Below are 18782 nucleotides of genomic sequence, written 5' to 3' on the forward strand. Positions count from 1 at the left end.
ATCAGCAATGCAGGAGAAAAGGGACAAAAGTCCGGGAGCTGAAACAATAATACAGGTAGTCCTCAACTTATAACCACAATTGAGCCCAAAATTTATGTTGTTAAGTGAGAAATTTGTTAACTGAGTTTTGCCCTATTTTATGACCTTTCTTGCCACAGTTGTTAACGGAATCATGGCAGTTGCTAAGTTAGATTCACAGTTGTTAAGTGAATCTGGTTTCCCCATTGACTGCTTGTCAGAAAGTTGCAAAAGGGGATCAAATGACTCCAGGACACTGCAACCGTCATAAATGTGAGTCAATTGTCAAGCATCCAAATGTAAATCACATGACCATGGGGATGCTGCAGTGGTCACAAGTGTGTGAATAATGGTTACAAGTCATTTTTTTCAGTGCCGTTGTAACTTTGAATGGTCACTAAATGAACTATTTATTGCCAGTCAAGAACTACTTGTACCTGATCACTGTAAAAACTGATTGTATTAACATATTTCATTGTTCATATAAACTTGAGGATGAATGTGAAGTTTCACTTTTTAATCACCTACACCCAAACAGGGGCGTCTGCAAGACTGGCTATCCGTTTATGGTAGAATCATAAATGCCAAGATAGAGGTTGCAATTGTGATTGAAATTCCTCCTTTTTTATTTTAATATGTATTACACATGTGCCACATATACTAAAAAGGGATGGGGTTTTGAGGACTCTGTTACAACTTCCATTTTGACTTTTTAACACTGCCCCTGGTGGAAGCCCGCCAAGCATTTTCAGTGAATTTTATTATTCAAAAACAGAAAAATCAACAATACAACTGAAGCTCACCTGCCTTATTTAAGTAATGTTTAACAATGGATGAACTTCCTTGGGGCGTTACAAAGTTATCTACTCCTTCCTTCACCACCATTCCTTTTACTGGGGCAGTCAATGGCTTCAGGACTCCATGAGACAACAAATCTTCATAAAAGCTAAAAAGAGAGTTAATCTGTTAACTAGTTAATCTCTTGACTGCTCTTGTATTATACTGGTTTAACTGGTTGACTTTTAAATTATTTTAAAACTTTTTTGGAAAGAAATTCAGAGTTATAGATGAGGGGTCTCTAAACTTGGCAACTTTAAGACTGGTAGACTTCAACTTCATGCTGGCTGGGAAATCTGGGAGTTTTAAACTTGCCAAGTTTGGAGGCCTCTGTTTTGGATCATTGTTCCAACAATCTTTAATTATTGCTTGCTTTCAAAATCTGCCCCTTAATTAAATTACATACACCAATTTAGACAACATCCTAAAAAGATGGGAGACATAGAGCGCAATTCAAATTAAGTCATGTTCCTTTTTTATCATGGCCATCTCCTTTTGAGGTTTTGATAACAAAATGCTGTGCCATTTTATAAGCTATCTACAGAAATTACAGTCTTGGAACCTCTAAAGTGTTTGATCAGCAACTTAGTAGAAGATCATCTGTGCTACAAAAGTAAAAATTGACTTCTTTAAGAACAATTTTATGAGTGATCCATAATCATTACACCCAAGATGAAATGTTCTTCTCTGTGCAAATAAAACAAGCCTTAAGAATATTTTTATGATATTATCTTCAAACCTTACACCCAGTTTTAAGATCTGATATATACTATTCTAGACTCTGCAGATGGAAGGAAACCTTGAAAGAGTAGGAAGGATATTCTTTTAAGCCTAAGAAGCCAAAATGTCTACAAGAGTCTGTAGGGCAGCTGTAAAAGACATAGTGAATGAATTGCAGTGGTCACTGTTTACTACTTTCAACCAGAACGAAACATTATATATTATGTAACATAACTAATCAGAGAGAGAAACAACCTAGAACTAAAGAGAAATTTCCTGACAGAACAATGAATCAGTGGAATGACTTGTGGGTGCTTCAACATTGTAGGTTTTTAAAAAGAGATTGGACATCCATTTGTCTGAAATGGTAAAGGACAGTAATGGCGAACCTTTTAGAGACTGAGTGTCCAAACTGCAACCGAAAACCCATTTATTTATCGCAAAGTGCCAACATGGCAATTTAACCTGAATAATGAGGTTTTTCTACCTAAAATAACGATAAGCAATGCAGAGTTCAGCTAATTGTTGTAAGAAAAATGTGATAAATGCATTTTTATACCCCTTCATTTGAAATATTACGTTTAGCAACAATAAAGAAGAAAAACTTTTGTAATATCATTTCTCTTTCCCTCCCCCTCTTTCTTTTTCCTTCTTTGCCCTCTCTTTTTCTCTTTTCCTCCCTCTCTCTTTCCTGCCCTCTCTGTCTCTCTCTTTCCCTCCCTCTCTCTCTCTGCCTCTCTCTCTGTCTCTTCCCCTTTCCCTCCCTCTCTTTATTTCTCTCTCTGTGTCATCTATCCATCCGTGCTCTCCTGTCCAGCTTCACATGTCATGTGAACCCAACTACTTGGGCTGTGGAGCGGGAGGGGAGGCTGGCAGGCAAAGACCTTCAAAAAGACCTTGACTTTGTGTCAGAATGGTCTAAAACCTGGCAACTCCAAATCTCAAGCAGCAAATGCTCTGTCTTACACATTGGAAAAAAGAATCTAAACACTAAATACAAACGAACGGAAATTATCTTACAGATGACCCGTACCCTGTCAAAGATCTTGGAGCCTTCATATCCAATGACCTAAGTGCCAAAGCCCACTGCAACTACTTCGCAAAAAAGGCATTAAGAGTTGTGAACCTAATCTTACGTAGCTTCTTCTCCAGAAACACGACGCTACTAACCAGAGCTTCCAAAACATTTGCTAGACCTATTCTTGAATACAGCTCATCTGTCTGGAACCCATACCACATTTCAGACATCAATACAATTGAACGTGTCCAGAAATATTTTACAAGAAGAGTTCTCTACTCCTCTGAATACAACAAAATACCTTATGCCACCAGATTTGAAATCTTGGGTTTAGAAAACTTAGAACTCCGCCGCCTCCGACAGGACCTGTGTTTAACTCATAGAATCATCTATTGCAATGTCCTTCCTGTTGAAGACTACTTCAGCTTCAATCACAACAATACAAGAGCAAACAATAGATTTAAACTTAATATTAACTGCTTCAATCTTGATTGCAGAAAATATGACTTCAGTAACAGTTATTAATGCTTGGAATACACTACCTGACTCTGTGGTCTCTTCCCAAAATCCCCAAAACTTCAACCAAAAGCCAAGCGTTAGAGATCCACATAATATAAGGCAACTCCAGCCTGGATCCCGTCAGGGAGATCCCCCCTTCCCTCCCCTTTTCTCCCCCCGCTGTGGGGGCCTGGGCAGCCTGAGCATAGCTCCCTCCTCAGAGGTAACCAGCAAGCAAACAAACATGGCACTCTGGCTGGGAGGTGTCATGGTGGAGCCCCACTCAGGCCAGCGAGAGCGGAGCAGATAGGGCATGAATCTTCCCTGCCGCCACTGGCTGGGAGGGACGAGCGAGACAAACATTTGGAGCCGCGCTCGGCGGAGTTTGCAAGCGGGCTCGGCAGGTCTGCTTAGCAGAGAGATTCAGGTCCGTTTGGTTTGTTTGGGGTGGGAATGCAGAAGGCAGAGGAAATCTGTACCTCTCAGCGTTCAGTCTTCAAAGACTCCTTTGGGGTGACTTTTTCTGCTTTTGAAACATTACGTTTACAACAATAAAAAAGAAAAACTTCTGTAATATCATTTCTCTTTCCCCCCCCCCTCTCCCCCCCATGGGGTGGAGGAAGGAACCCCTGAACTGGTGCTGGGAATGATGTCTGAAGGCTGAAGGAGGTGACCCCATCTCCGCCATTGTGAAGCGCATTGTGAAGCGCTATCGAAGTGCTGTCCCGGTGTCTGGAGGCTGTACGGGTCTGGATGGGGAGAAACAGGCTCAAGCTCAATCCCTCCAAGACAGAGTGGCTGTGGATGCCGGCATCCCGGTACAGTCAGCTAAATCCGCGGCTGACCATCGGTGGCGAGTCATTGGCCCCGATGGAGGGGGTGCGCAACTTAGGCGTCCTCCTGGATGAACGGCTGTCTTTGGAAGATCATTTGACGGCCGTCTCCAGGAGAGCGTTTTACCAGGTTCGCCTGGTGCGCCAGTTGCGCCCCTTTCTGGACCGGGATGCCCTGTGCACAGTCACCCACGCACTCGTGACGTCTCGCCTGGATTACTGCAATGCTCTCTACATGGGGCTCCCCTTGAAGGGCATCCGGAGGCTGCAGTTAGTCCAGAATGCGGCTGCGCGGGTGATAGAGGGAGCCCCTCGTGGCTCCCGTATAACACCATCCTGCGCAGACTGCACTGGCTGCCTGTGGCCTTCCGGGTGCGCTTCAAGGTTTTGGTGACCACCTTTAAAGCGCTCCATGGCATAGGGCCGGGTTATCTACGGGACCGCCTGCTGCTACCGAATACCTCTCACCGACCCGTGCGCTCTCACAGAGAGGGACTCCTCAGGGTGCCGTCAGCGAGGCAATGTCGTCTGGCGACGCCCAGGGGAAGGGCCTTCTCTGTGGGGGCTCCCACCCTCTGGAATGAACTGCCCCCAGGACTTCGTCAGCTTCCGGACCTTCGGACCTTCCGCCGCGAGCTTAAAACATATCTATTTAATTGCGCAGGACTGAGTTAGATTTTAGTTTATGGGTTTTATCTTGGGTTTTAATTTTTATATTTTTAATTAAGGCTTTTGAATAAGTTTTTTAATTGTTTTTAGAATTGTATTTATTGTATTTCTTGTTTTTAAATGCCTGTAAACCGCCCTGAGTCCTTTGGGAGATAGGGCGGTATATAAATATAAACAATAAATAAATAAATAAATAAATGAGTGAAAAAGTTTACTCAATCAATTCCAACTTCACGAGATCTTTTTCTTTCGCAGAGAAGTTGGAATTAGAGTGAAACGTGATGGAGAAACGTAATTGGATCTGGGCTGGGGCAAATGCGCCCGTGCCCAGAGGGTTCGCCATTACAGGTATAGGATTTTCTGCCTGAGCAGAGTGTTGGACTAGAAGGTCTCCAAGGTCTCTTCCAACTGTTATTCTATCCTCTTTTGAAATTATCCTCTTTTGAAATATTTGTACAGCCTTAGTAGGCAATTGCACTTACATGGGTATAGATAAGTATCTCCTGGCAGCCAGAAATTCTCCATTTCACATCACATAATGCAGAATTTTCATCTAGGTACATTTAGAGTGATCAGCACCCACGGTTCATTATGAAAGGCGGATTTGATTTTTTTCCTTTCTCAGAGCACTACAAAGACCTCAATCTAAAAAGGCTGGTGTTTGGTTCCAGAAATGCATACAGCAGCATGTTTTCCAATACACTATCTAATTAGTATCCTGTTTTAGTTTTCATCTACATAAATGATTTAATTTGCAAGCAACATTACTCCTTCCACTGGACTTTTATGTCTGGAGACCCCAATGTAGTGACTTTTTCTAAAAGCAATGCTTCAGTGTGTTGGCTCAAGAGTCACAGAGGTTATAGTAAAGCTATAATAGAAAAGAATTCGGTCCTTATCCCCTGTCCTCCATATTGCTTCTAGAAGCAATAGTTTAGTGATTAGTTTAGAAAAATGGGTCTCAAAACTTGGCAACTTTAAAACTTGTGGACTTACACTCCCAGGATTTCCTAATCAGCTTGACTGGCTCAGGAATTCTGGGAGTTGAAGTCCACATGATTTAAAGTCGCCAAGTTAGGAGACTCCTGGTTTAGAATACTAAAGAAAATAAGTTCTGGAAGTTCTAGTATAATTTTAATTGGTTTTGTTTTAAATTAATGGATTACATTTAGAGCAATGTGTGAATCCAGGCAACTGTGGCTTATTTGGCAAACTATGGTCTAGCAATTCAGCCTGGAAATAACCAATATTCAATAAGCTTGAGAAGCTGTAAGGCAGGGGTGTCAAAACTCAAGGCCCGGGGGTCGGATCTGATCTGTAGGGTGCTTAGATCTGGCCCACAGGGCCACCCTGGAAACAGCAAAGGACTGGCCCATGGTGCCTCTGTCAACAAAAATAAGTATCCCTCCCGAGTTCCATTTTCGCTGTCAGAGGGTTGCAGGATGCCGTCGAAGCCAAAAACAGAGCTCGGGAGCACGTTTTCACTGGCAGAGCATTCAAGCAACCACAGATGCCCCTCGAAACGAGTGACATCAAGCTGGCCATGCCCACCCAAAGTCATACAAAACCCTGATGCAGCCCGCAATGAAATCAAGTTTGACATCCCTCCTATAAGCGCTCCAAACTCTTCAACACAGAACAGTCTCACCAACTCTTGCCTTAGTAAGTGGCTATGGACAACCAATTAAAGTTTATAAACCACCATTTTCAATTTTTCATAATGCCTGAAGTAACTAAATTTTATGGGAAATCTAAAATAGGCACCACAGGTAGTCCTTAACTTGCAACCATTCATTTAGTGACTATTCAAATTTATGCTGAAAAATGTAACTGGGATTAGTAAGGACTTGCACAAAGATTCCCATGTTCCATCTTGCGAATGATTAGGGACATGGCCCACATATTGTGTGCTTAGCCACAGTGTAATTATGGTTTGTTAAATAAACTATTTCTGGATGGATTCACATAATGAACTAAGTCCAAGCTAAATGTGCAATGTTTGAACCCACCATATTTATGGATGTGTTTAGGATTACCAGCTCATCAGAAAAAAATATATGCTGATCTACCATTGTGCTTTTTACAGTGCTACAGGTTGATCAAAAATCAGCAGATGAGTTGTTTTTATAGTCTGCAGCAGGGGTCACCAACCTTTCGGACCTCAGAGACCACTAAATTCATAATTTTAAATCCTGTGGACCACTAATATAATCTGCCTAATGACTGGATGGGTGGGCGTGGCTAAGTGGTCATATGACTGGATGAGTGTGGCCAACTCAATGTCACTCACGTCGAGGGGTGCCTTGCCGGCCTCTACTTGCCCCTCCCCTCCCAGTCCCTCCTTGCCTCCCCACCCAGGCTCCTTAGGACCCCAACAGGAAGCAGTTGCTGGAGCTAAGCAGCCACCACAAGAAAGCATTGGCAAAACAGCTGGCTCAGTTCAAACTGGATTTGACTTGAGAAGGAGGCTCAGCAGAAGCACCTCACTGAGGACTATGAGCAGAGGCTTTCCGAGCAGAGGGAAGACCTGCGGGAGTGCAAGGCCAGGTATTGGTGCCTGTGGGGCTGAAATGGTCAGCTAATTCCACGCCATGATGCAGTCCCATTTGAACAAGGCCAGAGGTGGGTTTCAGCAATTTCTGACCAGTTCTGGAGAACCGGTAGCATCTAATGAAAAGAAGGACTAGGGGTGGTATAAGAGCAGTCTTACAGTAAACTTGAGGGGCTGTCACCGAGAAGAGGGGATTGACCTATTCTCCAACGCACCTGAGTGCAATCTAAATTTGAGAAACCAAATTTAGTTCTTGACAATGAGAACAATTAATCAGTGGAACTTAACTCTGGAAGTTGTTGGTGCTCCATCACTTGTGATTTTCAAGAACAGGCTGGACAGTTATTTGTCCAGAATTATATGGGGTCTCCTGTTTGAGCAGGGAGTTTGACTAGAAAATCTCGACTCTATTATTCTATGTTCTATCTTGTCTCAGAAGAAAGTTCAGTAAAATGGCAAATCCTATCTTTTTCCCCATTCCCCCACCCTGACTCTGAGTGCTAAGTTAATTTGCAAGAAGAAAATTGATGCTTGCATTCACATTCATTGGAGAGAAAGGGACTAAAAATAAAAGAGAGTAAGCAGGCACACAATGGGAAATAACATAACATAACATAACAACAGAGTTGGAAGGGACCTTGGAGGCCTTCTAGTCCAACCCCCTGCCCAGGCAGGAAACCCTACACCATCTCAGTCAGATGGTTATCCAACATTTTCTTAAAAATTTCCAGTGTTGGAGCATTCACAACTTCTGAAGGCAAGTCAGAAGGCAAGTTATTAATTGTTCTGTCAGAAAATTTCTCCTTAGTTCTAAGTTGCTTCTTTCTTTGATTAGTTTCCACCCATTGCTTCTTGTTCTACCCTCAGGTGCTTTGGAGAACAGCCCGACTCCCTCTTCTTTGTGGCAACCCCTGAGATATTGGAACACTGCTATCATGTCTCCCCTAGTCCTTCTTTTTGTTAAACTAGACATACCCAGTTCCTGCAACCGTTCTTCATATGTTTTATCCTCCAGTCCCCTAATCATCTTTGTTGCTCTTCTCTGCACTCTTTCTAGAGTCTCAACATCTTTTTTACATCGTGGAGACCAAAACTGGATGCAATATTCCAAGTGTGGCCTTACCAAGGCATTATAAAGTGGTACTAACACTTCACGTGATCTTGATTCTATCCCTTTTTATGCAGCCCAGAACTGTGTTGGCTTTTTTAACAGCTGCTGCACACTGCTGGCTCATATCTAAATGGTTATCCACTAGGACTCCAAGATCCCTCTCACAGTTACTACTATTAAGCAAGGTACCACATATACGGTACTGGTGCATTTTGTTTTTTTGGCCTAAATGTAGAACCTTACTTTTTTCACTGTTGAATTTCATTTTGTTAGATAGCGCCCAATGTTCAAGTCTGTCAAGATCTTTCTGCAACTTAAGCCTATCTTCTGGAGTGTTGGCTATTCCTGCCAGCTTGGTGTCATCTGCAAATTTGATGAGTTCCCCATCTATCCCCTCGTCCCAAGTCATTGATGAAGATGTTGAAGAGTACTGGGCCTAAAACAGAGCCTTGGGGTACTCCACTGCATACTTCCCTCCATGTGGATGTAGTTCCGTTGAGGACTACACGTTGAGTGCGGTTGGTCAGCCAGTTACGAATCCATCTGGTGGTGGTGCTGTCTAACCCACATTTTCCTACTTTATCTAGTAGTAGGTTATGGTCTACTTTATCAAATGCTTTACTGAAGTCCAAGTAAATTATATCGACAGCATTCCTCTGGTCTACTAATTTTGTCATTTTGTCAAATAATGCGATAAGATTAGTCTGGCATGATCTGTTTTTGACAAACCCATGTTGGCTTTTGGTTATTACTTTGTTTGCTTCTAGGTGTTCGGTGATTCGTTGCTTGATTATCTTTTCCAGAATCTTCCCCGGTATTATACTGAATATACTGAAAGAAATGTGTTAGTGCCAGCTGTTTGTCTAGCCTTTTGGTCAGCTGCTTAAGAGGCAAACAGAAGCCTTTAGTGTGAAACTGATTAGGGTCTTGTCAGTTTCAGGCAGCAGCTGCACAATCAGCATCTAATCAATTGGCTATCTTTCTTTGACACTTTTAAGGGATCCCCTGTGCTATGGGAAAAAAAAGTTCAGGAAGAGATCAGTTGTTTAAGCAAAGTTTCGGGGGGGGAAGGAGAGAAACTGGTCAGGCACATGACAGTGCATAATAACTGACTATACTGTAATGGTGAACACATGGCAGAGAGAGAGTGTATGTGTGAGCAAGTGAGCGAGAGCGCAAAGGTCATAAATGTGGACACTGGTCATAAAATTACTTTTTCATCACTGTCATGAATAAGAATTGTTGATATCCAAGACAATTGCTAAATGAAGACTACAGGCAGTCCTCGATTTACGACCACAATTGAGACCTACATTTCTTTTGTTAAGTGAGATGTTTATTAAATGAGTTTTGCCCCATTTTACAACTTTTCTTGTCCCAGTTGTTAAGTGAATCACTGCAGTTAATAAGTTAGTAACCTGGTTGTTAAGTGAATCTGTCTTCCCCATTGACTTTGCTTGTCAGAAGATCGCAAAAGGGGATCACATGACCTTGGGATACAGCAGTGGTCATAAGTATGAACCAGTTGCCAAGTGTCTGCATTTTGATCACATGACCATGGGGGTGCTACCAAGGTTATAACTATGAAACATGGTCACCTTTTCGGTGCTGTTGTAACTTTCAATAGTCACTAAATGAAATGTTGTAAGTCAAGGACTACCTGTACTTAACAGGTGATGTTGCAAACCTAACACAGCTCTTTATTGGAAGTAAAATTTTATTTATTAATTTTTATCCTGCCTTTATTATTTATACAAATAACTCAAGGCAGAGAACGTAATTCAACACACCATCCTCCTCCTATTAAATGTGAGGTTTAACAGCCTCTATCCAAATGAAACCAACAACTTCTGCCTCTAAGCATTTTATAAGATGCATTTCTACATCAAAATGAATTTGTGAAAAACCTGAAGCGAACCAATTGAATTGCAAGACATTTTCACCCACGGGTGAAATCTACTTACCTTCCTTACTGGCTCAGAACTCCACATGCTCCACGTGCGCGTTCATGAATATGTAAGCAGACTTTCTGCCCACGTGCAAAATCTTTCTGCGTAAAAAGCACCTGGGCGGTGGGTGTCGCTGGTGGTTCGGCGATCACTACTGGATCGCTGAACCCCTGGCCATGATTGCTACCCGGATCGCAAGATCCAGTCAGAACCGGGAGCATTTCACCCCTGATTTTCACCATGTTGTCATTCATAAAACCGTGAGTGAACCCAAGTCTGTGCACAGACAGTTATCATTCTTACCGTGAACATTTGATGGAAGAAAAAAAGTATTTGAATGCCAGATAACAGACTGATTGTCTTTAGAGATTTTCAGTCATCTAGGTTAAGGTTGTCCCAAAGGTGCTTTTTTCAGGAGGCAACTGGACTTTCTTGTTTTTCCTTTGAAGATATTTCACTTCTCATCCAAGAAGCTTCTTCAGCTCTGGCTGGCTGGTGGGGAATGGAAGGATGGAAAGACACTATCTTGTCAGAACTGAAGCAGCTTCTTGGAGGAGAAGCAAAACACCTTCAAAGAGAAGAACAAGACAGTCCAGTTGCCTCCTGAAAAAAACACCTTTGGGATAACAGACCGATAATATACCACCAGCTCTCGTTAAACCCAAGTCTCGCTGCCTCTATGTCCATAGCAAGAATTATGAATTATTAGTCCATAGCAAGAATTATGAATCTGTCATCCCTCTTGTTTTAGTCTGCTTTCCCGTCTTCCAGCCTGGGCTTCATTCCTGGGATTACCTAGTGGTCTCCTATCCACAGCGCAACCCTGCTCCATCTTTGTTCAGGTCAGCTCAGGGCTGCCTTCCTTTTTGCCCAATGCTATTTGCGCATCATACCAGCCCCTTGATCCCAAGTACGAACTATCTGCCACCTGTTGCTACAACAGCATGGACTCCCCTCCTCACCCCTCCTTATCTTTCCAAGCTGCTTGGTTTGCCCCCCGCCCTTTCTCTCACCTCTGATGCGCCTTCGCATAGTCGGGCGTCCGCGTGATATATTGGGCACCCAGATCGGCCGTGCATTTCGGATCTCGGGTGCTACGGCTCGTCGACATTCTTCCCCCTGGAAAGTCACGTGCGTGGAGACAAGCAAGCCGTTTAGCGCGCGCGCGCTGCCGCCAGCCGCCCAATCAGGTTCTCCGGAGGGGCAAACCTGAGCCTTAGTAACAGGGGGAAACGCACAACCCCGCACCTCCCTCCCGCCCCGCAACCCACCAATCCCCGCGCAGCATGGGTTGCAGGCGGCCGCTCCCGAGCGAGCTCTGGTCTGGGGTAATGAAGCCGGCTGCAAATCTTTTTAAGCCATGAATCTGTCCCCGAGATTTGCATTGGCGGGGCGGGGACGCGTATTTCGGGTTAGGGGACGGTAAACCTGCGCCCACCGAGTTACGACTATTAGCATCTCGAGAGTTTTTTACCTTCTTGCCATTAAAAATCCCTTAGTAACAGGCGAGCCCTACTGGAATCCCACCCGAGTCTCGGGGGCTTTGCCTCGTGTGGTTTTGGGCGGGAAAGCTCGCACTTTGGCAGGCTGACTGGGAAATAATCTTAAATAAAAGAAAAAAAAGGGGGGTGTTCTGAAATTGAGCGTCAGGCGTGTGCTTCGAAAGGGTTTCTTAGCCACGTATAGGATCGCGTTTCCTTTTGAGAGCAATCCTGAAAAGGAGCCTGACGATCCAATTCTGTGCCAGATGAATTGCTGGCAACGGGGGGGGGCGGGAGGGGAGTAAGCCTGGCGGTTTTAATTTCCCTCAGGGTTAGCGGTTTTTGCCGCTAACCTTCCCGGATCCCCGCGATTGGCCGCCTTGCCTTTTCCACACAGCAGGAAGTTCTACGCCCAACTCACCTGCGCCCTGCGCCTTATCCCAAACCACGACGCGCAGGAGGCGCTGGGGAAACTCGGCGCGCAAAAGCGCAGCGCACAGGCTACCTGTCGGCCCGGCTCCTACGATCAGAATCCGCGCCATGGCGGACCGTCAGACAAAGAAGGCGGGCCGGGTCGGCCCACCAGATCCTCCTCCTCCTCCTCCTCCCCCCTCCTTTTCCTGGAGTTTATGCAACCCAGAAGCCGAGCGCATGCGGTCCGGGCTATTATTTATTTATTTATTTATTTTTGGTGAGGCGTTACCCGACGGAGGGAGTGACTGCCGGCCCCTTTTCCCTCTTTAAGCCGCCGGTCTTGCTCAGCAGCGCCGCGACGAAAGCAGCTTTGCGCCGCGGTTAACCTCCGCAAGCCGAGGGTTAGCCGTCAGAAGTCTTGATTTCGCCCAATCCTGCAGGAAAGGCGAAATTCATTGGGGAAAAAAGGGGGGGGAGGCGGAGGGGTCAACTTGACTTTGAAAAAACACCCACACACCCCCGCTTTGCAAACCTTCCTGCTTAATTTGAGGAATTAACGAAGGGATGGAGGCTTGAAGGTAACAACAACTCTATTTAGAAGGCTAACAGGCAATTAACAACGTCTGGCAAGCAAGGCAGTGCTAGTTAAAGCAGAACAGAATCTTCCTGTCACAGCCACTATTTATATTACCGGCTGTCAAACTATCAGCCAATGGCAGCTGTTCAATTCTCCCGCCGGCTAAAACCCCAGCGTCTCAGCCAATAGGCAATGTTTCCTAGTTGCCAGGCAGCGGCATAGCTGCCTATGCTGCGCTTCCCAGCTAAGCAACCTCGGGCGGCCGCGTTCCGTCTGGTAAACTTTTTAATTCTGGAAACTGGAAACCTATAGGAGGATTGAAATGGCTTGATCCGCATCCCCATACCAGCTGTGCATGGGGCTGGACTAGAAGACCTCCAAGATCCCTTCCAGCTCATTCTATTCTTCCTATTCCTATATTTCCTATTCTATTCTATTCCATTCCATTCCATTCCATTCCATTCTATCCCATCCCAGTGGATTTTTATGTGGAGGGAGATTTAGATGGTTCTGATCATTCAGAGTTAGAATGCTCCACCCATATTTTAATGGGTGGTGAACATACTGAGGTGAGATATGGTATCTGGGATGGTATAAGGTCTCCTGCCTTGAGCAGGGGAGATGAATTGGAAGACCTCTTGAAGTCCCTTCCAGCCCTTATGATTCTGTGTTCTATGCCTGCTTTGGTGCTGAAGCAGAAATGAGCAGCCTTTGTTCAGTTCCATCCAGTCGCCCCTACTCTATCCCGAATTAAGGGACTTGCAGGCTTGTAAAAAGGAAGTTATTTTTTTTTCTAACGGAGGGAAGACCATTTGCACATTCCCGGGAGTAAATGTCTATGGAGATTCTCAGTCATCCAGGTTGTGGTTCTCCCAAAGGTGTTTTTTCAAAAGGCAACTGGATTTTATTTTTCCTTGAAGATGTTTCGCTTCTGATCCAAGAAGCATCTTCAGTTCTGACTGAGTTGGTGTATGTGTATGTGTGTGTGTTTAATTAAATCATGCAACCCAACTCTTTTTTTACTACCTTGGATGCTGCCCCTAGGAGAACTGGAAACAAACACAAACGAAGCTATCTACATTTTGGTATCTGGCAAAGGATACAACTTCTGTACAGGCACATGGCTTCTGACACAGATTACGTCATTTGTGGCAGTTGCTTGATACTGTCATTGTTGGAGGTGTAATAATTGGCACTTCCTCTACAATGCCTCAAAATCCCTCAACCTTCACTTCTGTACCAAAGGTACTTTTTCAAAAGGAAACTGGACTTTGTTTTTCTTTAAAGATATTTACTTTATTTTATTTATTTATTTATTTATTTTGTCACAACAATATATGTAAGTTGTTAAGTTCTGGAAGTAACGAGGCTGGAGACCAGGGTAGTGACAACAGCTCTTTAATATAGGGTGAACCCAGCAACAGGCTGGGGGAAAAACCTCTCCTTTTATACAGTTCTGCTGGAGGCTTCGTCCAATCAGCAACGTGCTGCTTTCCCGCTCAAATATTTAAAGGTACAACTGTTAATACATAACACTCCTCCCCTCCCAGAAAACACTTTGTCTCTATTTACATATTTATTTACATGTTATTTTTCGACGTAGTCACGCAAATAACCTGGGCGTCTCCTAGTTCTTTCTGACCTGGCCGGTTCAGTTCTGGGTGGTGTTTTGAGCTGGTCGGAGGGGCTGTTTTCTCCTCCCAGCTCTTTCTCTGGGCCATCGGGCTCCGGATTATTGGCCGACTCTTTTTCTTGGCCATCCGGCCTTGGATTAATTTTGGAATTTTCCCTGCTGCTTCCCTCGGGGACCTGATGACGTCGCTGGAACTCTGGGACCTCAGCTAAGTCTTGCGCCTCCCCCGGGTCATTGTCAGCTGTGGATTCAAAGTGGTATTGGTCATTACCTGTCTCTATTGGTTTGGTTTGGTCAGTTATTCGTTTCCTTAACTGATCTATGTGGCGCCGCCACACTCGGTTGTCTGGTAGCTCTACCACGTACGATTTTGGGCCTGTTATCTTTGTTACTTGTCCTCCGACCCAACTCGGCCGTCCCCATAGTTTCGGCCCACACCGGTCGCCTATGCTCATTTCTCTTGTCTTTTCTTGTTCCGCCTTGTAACCCTCGGGTGTGTAATGGGGGACCAAACGGTCAAGTGGGCACCGGAGTTACCGTCCCATTAGCAATTCGGCTGGGCTTTTTCCAGTGGCTGTGCTTGGGGTTCTGTGCTGGACGGCTAGGAAAAGTCTATTTTGTTTGCCAGTCACCTGGCTTGAGCCTGGACAATGCCTCCTTAGCGCCACGGAGGGAACGCCCTGCAAGGCCATTCCACGCAGGGTGGAAAGGCGCAGAGAGGGCATGTCGGATGCCTTCCTCTGCCAGGTACTCTTCAAACTGGGCTGCCGTGAATTGGGGCCCATTGTCGGACACCAGAGTGTCCGGCAACCCGTGAGTTGCGAATAGGTGGCGCAGGGTTGCGATTACTGCTTCGGCCGTGGTGGACTTCATGAGTATGATCTCCAACCATTTGGAAAATGCGTCCACCACCACTAGGAACCGTTGGGCGTGAAAGGGCCAGCAAAGTCAATGTGGATTCTTGACCAAGGCCCTTGGGGCTTTTCCCATTCTCTGACAGGGGCTGTTGGGGGTAGCGGTCTGGACTCTTGGCAAGCTTGGCATTTCCCTACCCTCTCAGCAATCTCTGCGTCCATGAGTGGCCACCATACATAGCTTCTAGCTAACCCCTTCATCCTTACGATGCCTGGGTGACCCTCGTGGAGGAGGTCCAATACCTTGCCCCTTAACTTAACAGGAATTATTACACGATCACCCCATAACAGGCACCCCCCTTGAGCCGAGAGCTCATCTCGTTTCTTAACAAATTCTTTGAACCGTTCGCCCGGCGCAGCGGGCCACCCTCTCTGTACCCAACCGAGTACAGTCCTTAACACAATGTCCCGGTATGATGCCCGAGCCACTTCCTTCGATGTGACTGGGCCAGAGTCCAACGAGTCAATAAGGAGGATGGGTGTCCCCGGAGTGGGGTCTTCGGTCGCCCCTGGCAGTGGGCATCGGCTCAACGCGTCTGCATGCCCCACTTCCTTTCCCGGTCGATGCTGCAGCTTGTACGAATAAGCGGCTAAAAATATAGTCCATCGGGTCAAGCGTGGCGAAAGTGCCACAGGCGTTGGGCGGTCGCCAGCCAGTAATCCTAGTAGCGGTCTGTGGTCAGTCACGATTTCAAAATTTCGCCCAAAGACATACTCATGGAATTTTTTACCCTGATACAATGGCTAGTGCTTCTTTGTCTAATTGGCTGTAGTTCCTCTCTGGGGAGGACATCGTTCTAGAGTAGAACGCTATAGGGGCTTCTGTGCCGTTTGGAAGTCTATGGCTGAGTACAGCCCCCACCCCATAAGGGGATGCATCGCAAACCAGCACTAGGGGTAGTGAGTCGTGATATTGGATGAGCAGGCTATCACTTGAGAGCAGGTTCTTTACTGCTTCAAAAGCCCTATTTTCTGACTTTCCCCAAGACCAAACAGTATTTTTCCCTAAGAGCCTATGCAGCGGTTCCGCAATGGTTGCTTTGTTCTTTAAAAAGACCGCGTAAAAATTAACCAATCCCAGGAATGCCTGCAGCTCTGCTTTGTTTTTGGGCGCTGGAGCCTTCCTAATTGCCTTAACCTTGCTCTCAGTAGGGTGAATTCCTTTCTTGTCTATCCGGTAGCCCAAGAAATCGACCGATTCGACCCCTATCTGGCATTTATTTGTCTTGACTTTTAACCCGGCTGTCCGGAAAATGCTCAAGACCTTTCTTAACCGCTCCCCCAATTCCTCCATGTTTTCCCCTGAAATTAGGACATCATCGAAGTAGGGAACTACCCCTGGGAGCCCTTGCAGTAGTCGTTCCATCAGGTTTTGGAACAGCCCTGGTGCCACACTAACCCCAAATTGCAATCGGGTGCACTTGAAGGCCCCCCTGTGTGTCACAATCGTTTGGGCTTCAGCTGTGCGGGCGTCTACTGGCAGTTGTTGGTAGGCTTGGGCCAAGTCTAACTTTGCAAAGACTTGCCCTTGCCCCAAGAGTGCAATAAGTGTTGCACCACGGAACCGGTACGCGCTTTTCTGTAAGGCTTTGTTAAGCGTCGCCTTGCAGTCAGCGCAAATTCTAATTGTCCCGTCCGGTTTGATAGGGGTGACGATTGGCGTCTCCCACTTTGCGTGGTCGACTGGCACCAAAATCCCCTGATTTATGTGCTTGTCCAGCTCCTTATCGATTTTTGGTTTTAGGGCAAAGGACTCTCCTCGCCTTAAGCCTAATGGGGCTACCTGGGGTCTAAGTTGAAGGAAATAGGGGTCCCCTTGTACTTGCCCAGGCAGTCCTTGAAGACATCTTGAACTCGTTAAAGAGAATGTCTTTCAATTTGCAGTCACTTCTGTAGATGCCAGTCACTCCCATGCCCAGGGCACGAAACCAGTCTAGTCCCAACAGACTGGGCAGAGTTCCTTCGACGATCGTGATGGGCAGGGTCTTCTTGTGAGGGCCGTACTCGACTCGGACGGAGGTGGTCCCTCGAACAGGGATGCGATTCCCTGGTAGTCGTGGACTCGTAGTCGTTGTGCTTGCAGGTGGCGCTTCGCGACGGACGGCAGCGACTTCGCCACAGTGTCCCAGGACATGGTGGTGATCGCTGGTCCCGTGTCCACTTCAAGCCGGCACCGCACTCCCTCTATTTTTGGCCTGGTGAAGATCTTCTTCTCCACTTTGGTCGAGGCGCGCCTATGACCACTGTTGTTTGGTTGAATCCGCGCCTTTTTGTTTGAGCCAATCGCGGGTCGCCTTGCCGATTCCGCTCTGATTGGCCGATTTGAATTTTCGGCGGAAGGTTGGGCCGCTCGACAAACTTGAGCTAGGTGCCCTTTCTTCCCACACCGACATGTCGCATCTTTAAATTTGCAGGGGTGGCGCTGGTGTTGACCCCGGCAGCTTCCGCATTCGTCTCGGTCCCCTTTGTCGCGTGTTACGGTGCGGCAGACCCCTTCCTCGTCTTCACCGTCGGATTCGGTCTGAACCTCCTCCTGGTGCACCAGGGTTGCCTTCGCTCGCCTTTTGTGGAACCGGCTTCTGTAGCGTCTCTGCCGCTTGGGATGACATTTCATGTGCTCTGGCTTTGTCCAGAGCGTTGGCGTTAGGTTGCTCTTTGCTAGCAGCCGCGCCGCGGATGTCTTTGACCTCGGATGAGTTGCTCGAGGAGCACCTCGTCTAGATCACGGTATCCGCAGTCCTTGGACGCTCTTCTCAGGGCGGCCATGTAATCACCGATAGACTCGCCTCCATCTGTCTTCGCCTCCCAATTCAAACCGCCGCACATATTTAGACGGTGTTGGCGGTGGTTCCTTAGCAAAGTCTGTAAGGTTGGCCACGACACCGACTGCAACGGTGTTGGCTCTGCCAGGGCTTCCGCGATGTCAATGACCTCCGGACCGCAGTGGCTTAAGAAATAAGCCCTTTTTCGGTTGTCTGGAACTCCGTGCAGTTCGTTGGCCTCTAGGAAACTTTCGAAACGGGTCATATACGTCCCCCATTTCTCCTTAGCCGGGTCGAACGGTGCGGGTGGAGTGTAACTGGCCATCTCGCCTTTTCTGCCCTGGATTTGCTGGGTTCGGGTCTATCGTGCTTCAGCTCGGTTCTGGTTCTCCTCAGCCTCGAGATCCCACCTTCGTCGCCAATGTTAAGTTCTGGAAGTAACGAGGCTGGAGACCAGGGTAGTGACAACAGCTCTTTAATATAGGGTGAACCCAGCAACAGGCTGGGGGAAAAACCTCTCCTTTTATACAGTTCTGCTGGAGGCTTCGTCCAATCAGCAACGTGCTGCTTTCCCGCTCAAATATTTAAAGGTACAACTGTTAATACATAACATAAGTATCATACAAAAAGATTATATAGTATATAAACATATATATGAGTAAATATTAGGAGGTATAAGCATATATATATATATATAGGAAGAAGAAAAGAAAAACAATAGGACAGGAACGGTAGGCACGTTTGTGCTCTTATACATGCCCCTTATGGTCCTCTTAGGAATGGGGTGAGGTCAATAG

At 46.2% G+C, this 18782-nt stretch overlaps 1 protein-coding gene across 3 annotated transcripts in view; it reads right to left on the reverse strand.

Moving 5' to 3' along the window:
• The window catches only part of RNLS (renalase, FAD dependent amine oxidase), a 156647-nt gene extending 144388 nt beyond the window's left edge, over nt 1–12259 (reverse strand). For all 3 annotated transcript variants that reach the window (XM_058188266.1, XM_058188264.1, XM_058188265.1), the window contains exons 1-3: nt 12107–12259; nt 11218–11323; nt 822–964 (exon numbers count right to left, since the gene is read on the reverse strand). In XM_058188266.1, coding sequence (XP_058044249.1) covers nt 822–964; nt 11218–11323; nt 12107–12227 — 370 coding nt within the window. In that variant the 5' untranslated portion in view covers nt 12228–12259. The remainder of the gene's footprint in view (nt 1–821; nt 965–11217; nt 11324–12106) is intronic.
• Nucleotides 12260–18782: the final 6523 nt, after the last annotated feature.

The sequence above is a fragment of the Ahaetulla prasina genome, chromosome 6, assembly GCF_028640845.1.
Source record: "Ahaetulla prasina isolate Xishuangbanna chromosome 6, ASM2864084v1, whole genome shotgun sequence".
In the NCBI taxonomy this organism is placed as follows: Eukaryota; Metazoa; Chordata; class Lepidosauria; order Squamata; family Colubridae; genus Ahaetulla; species Ahaetulla prasina.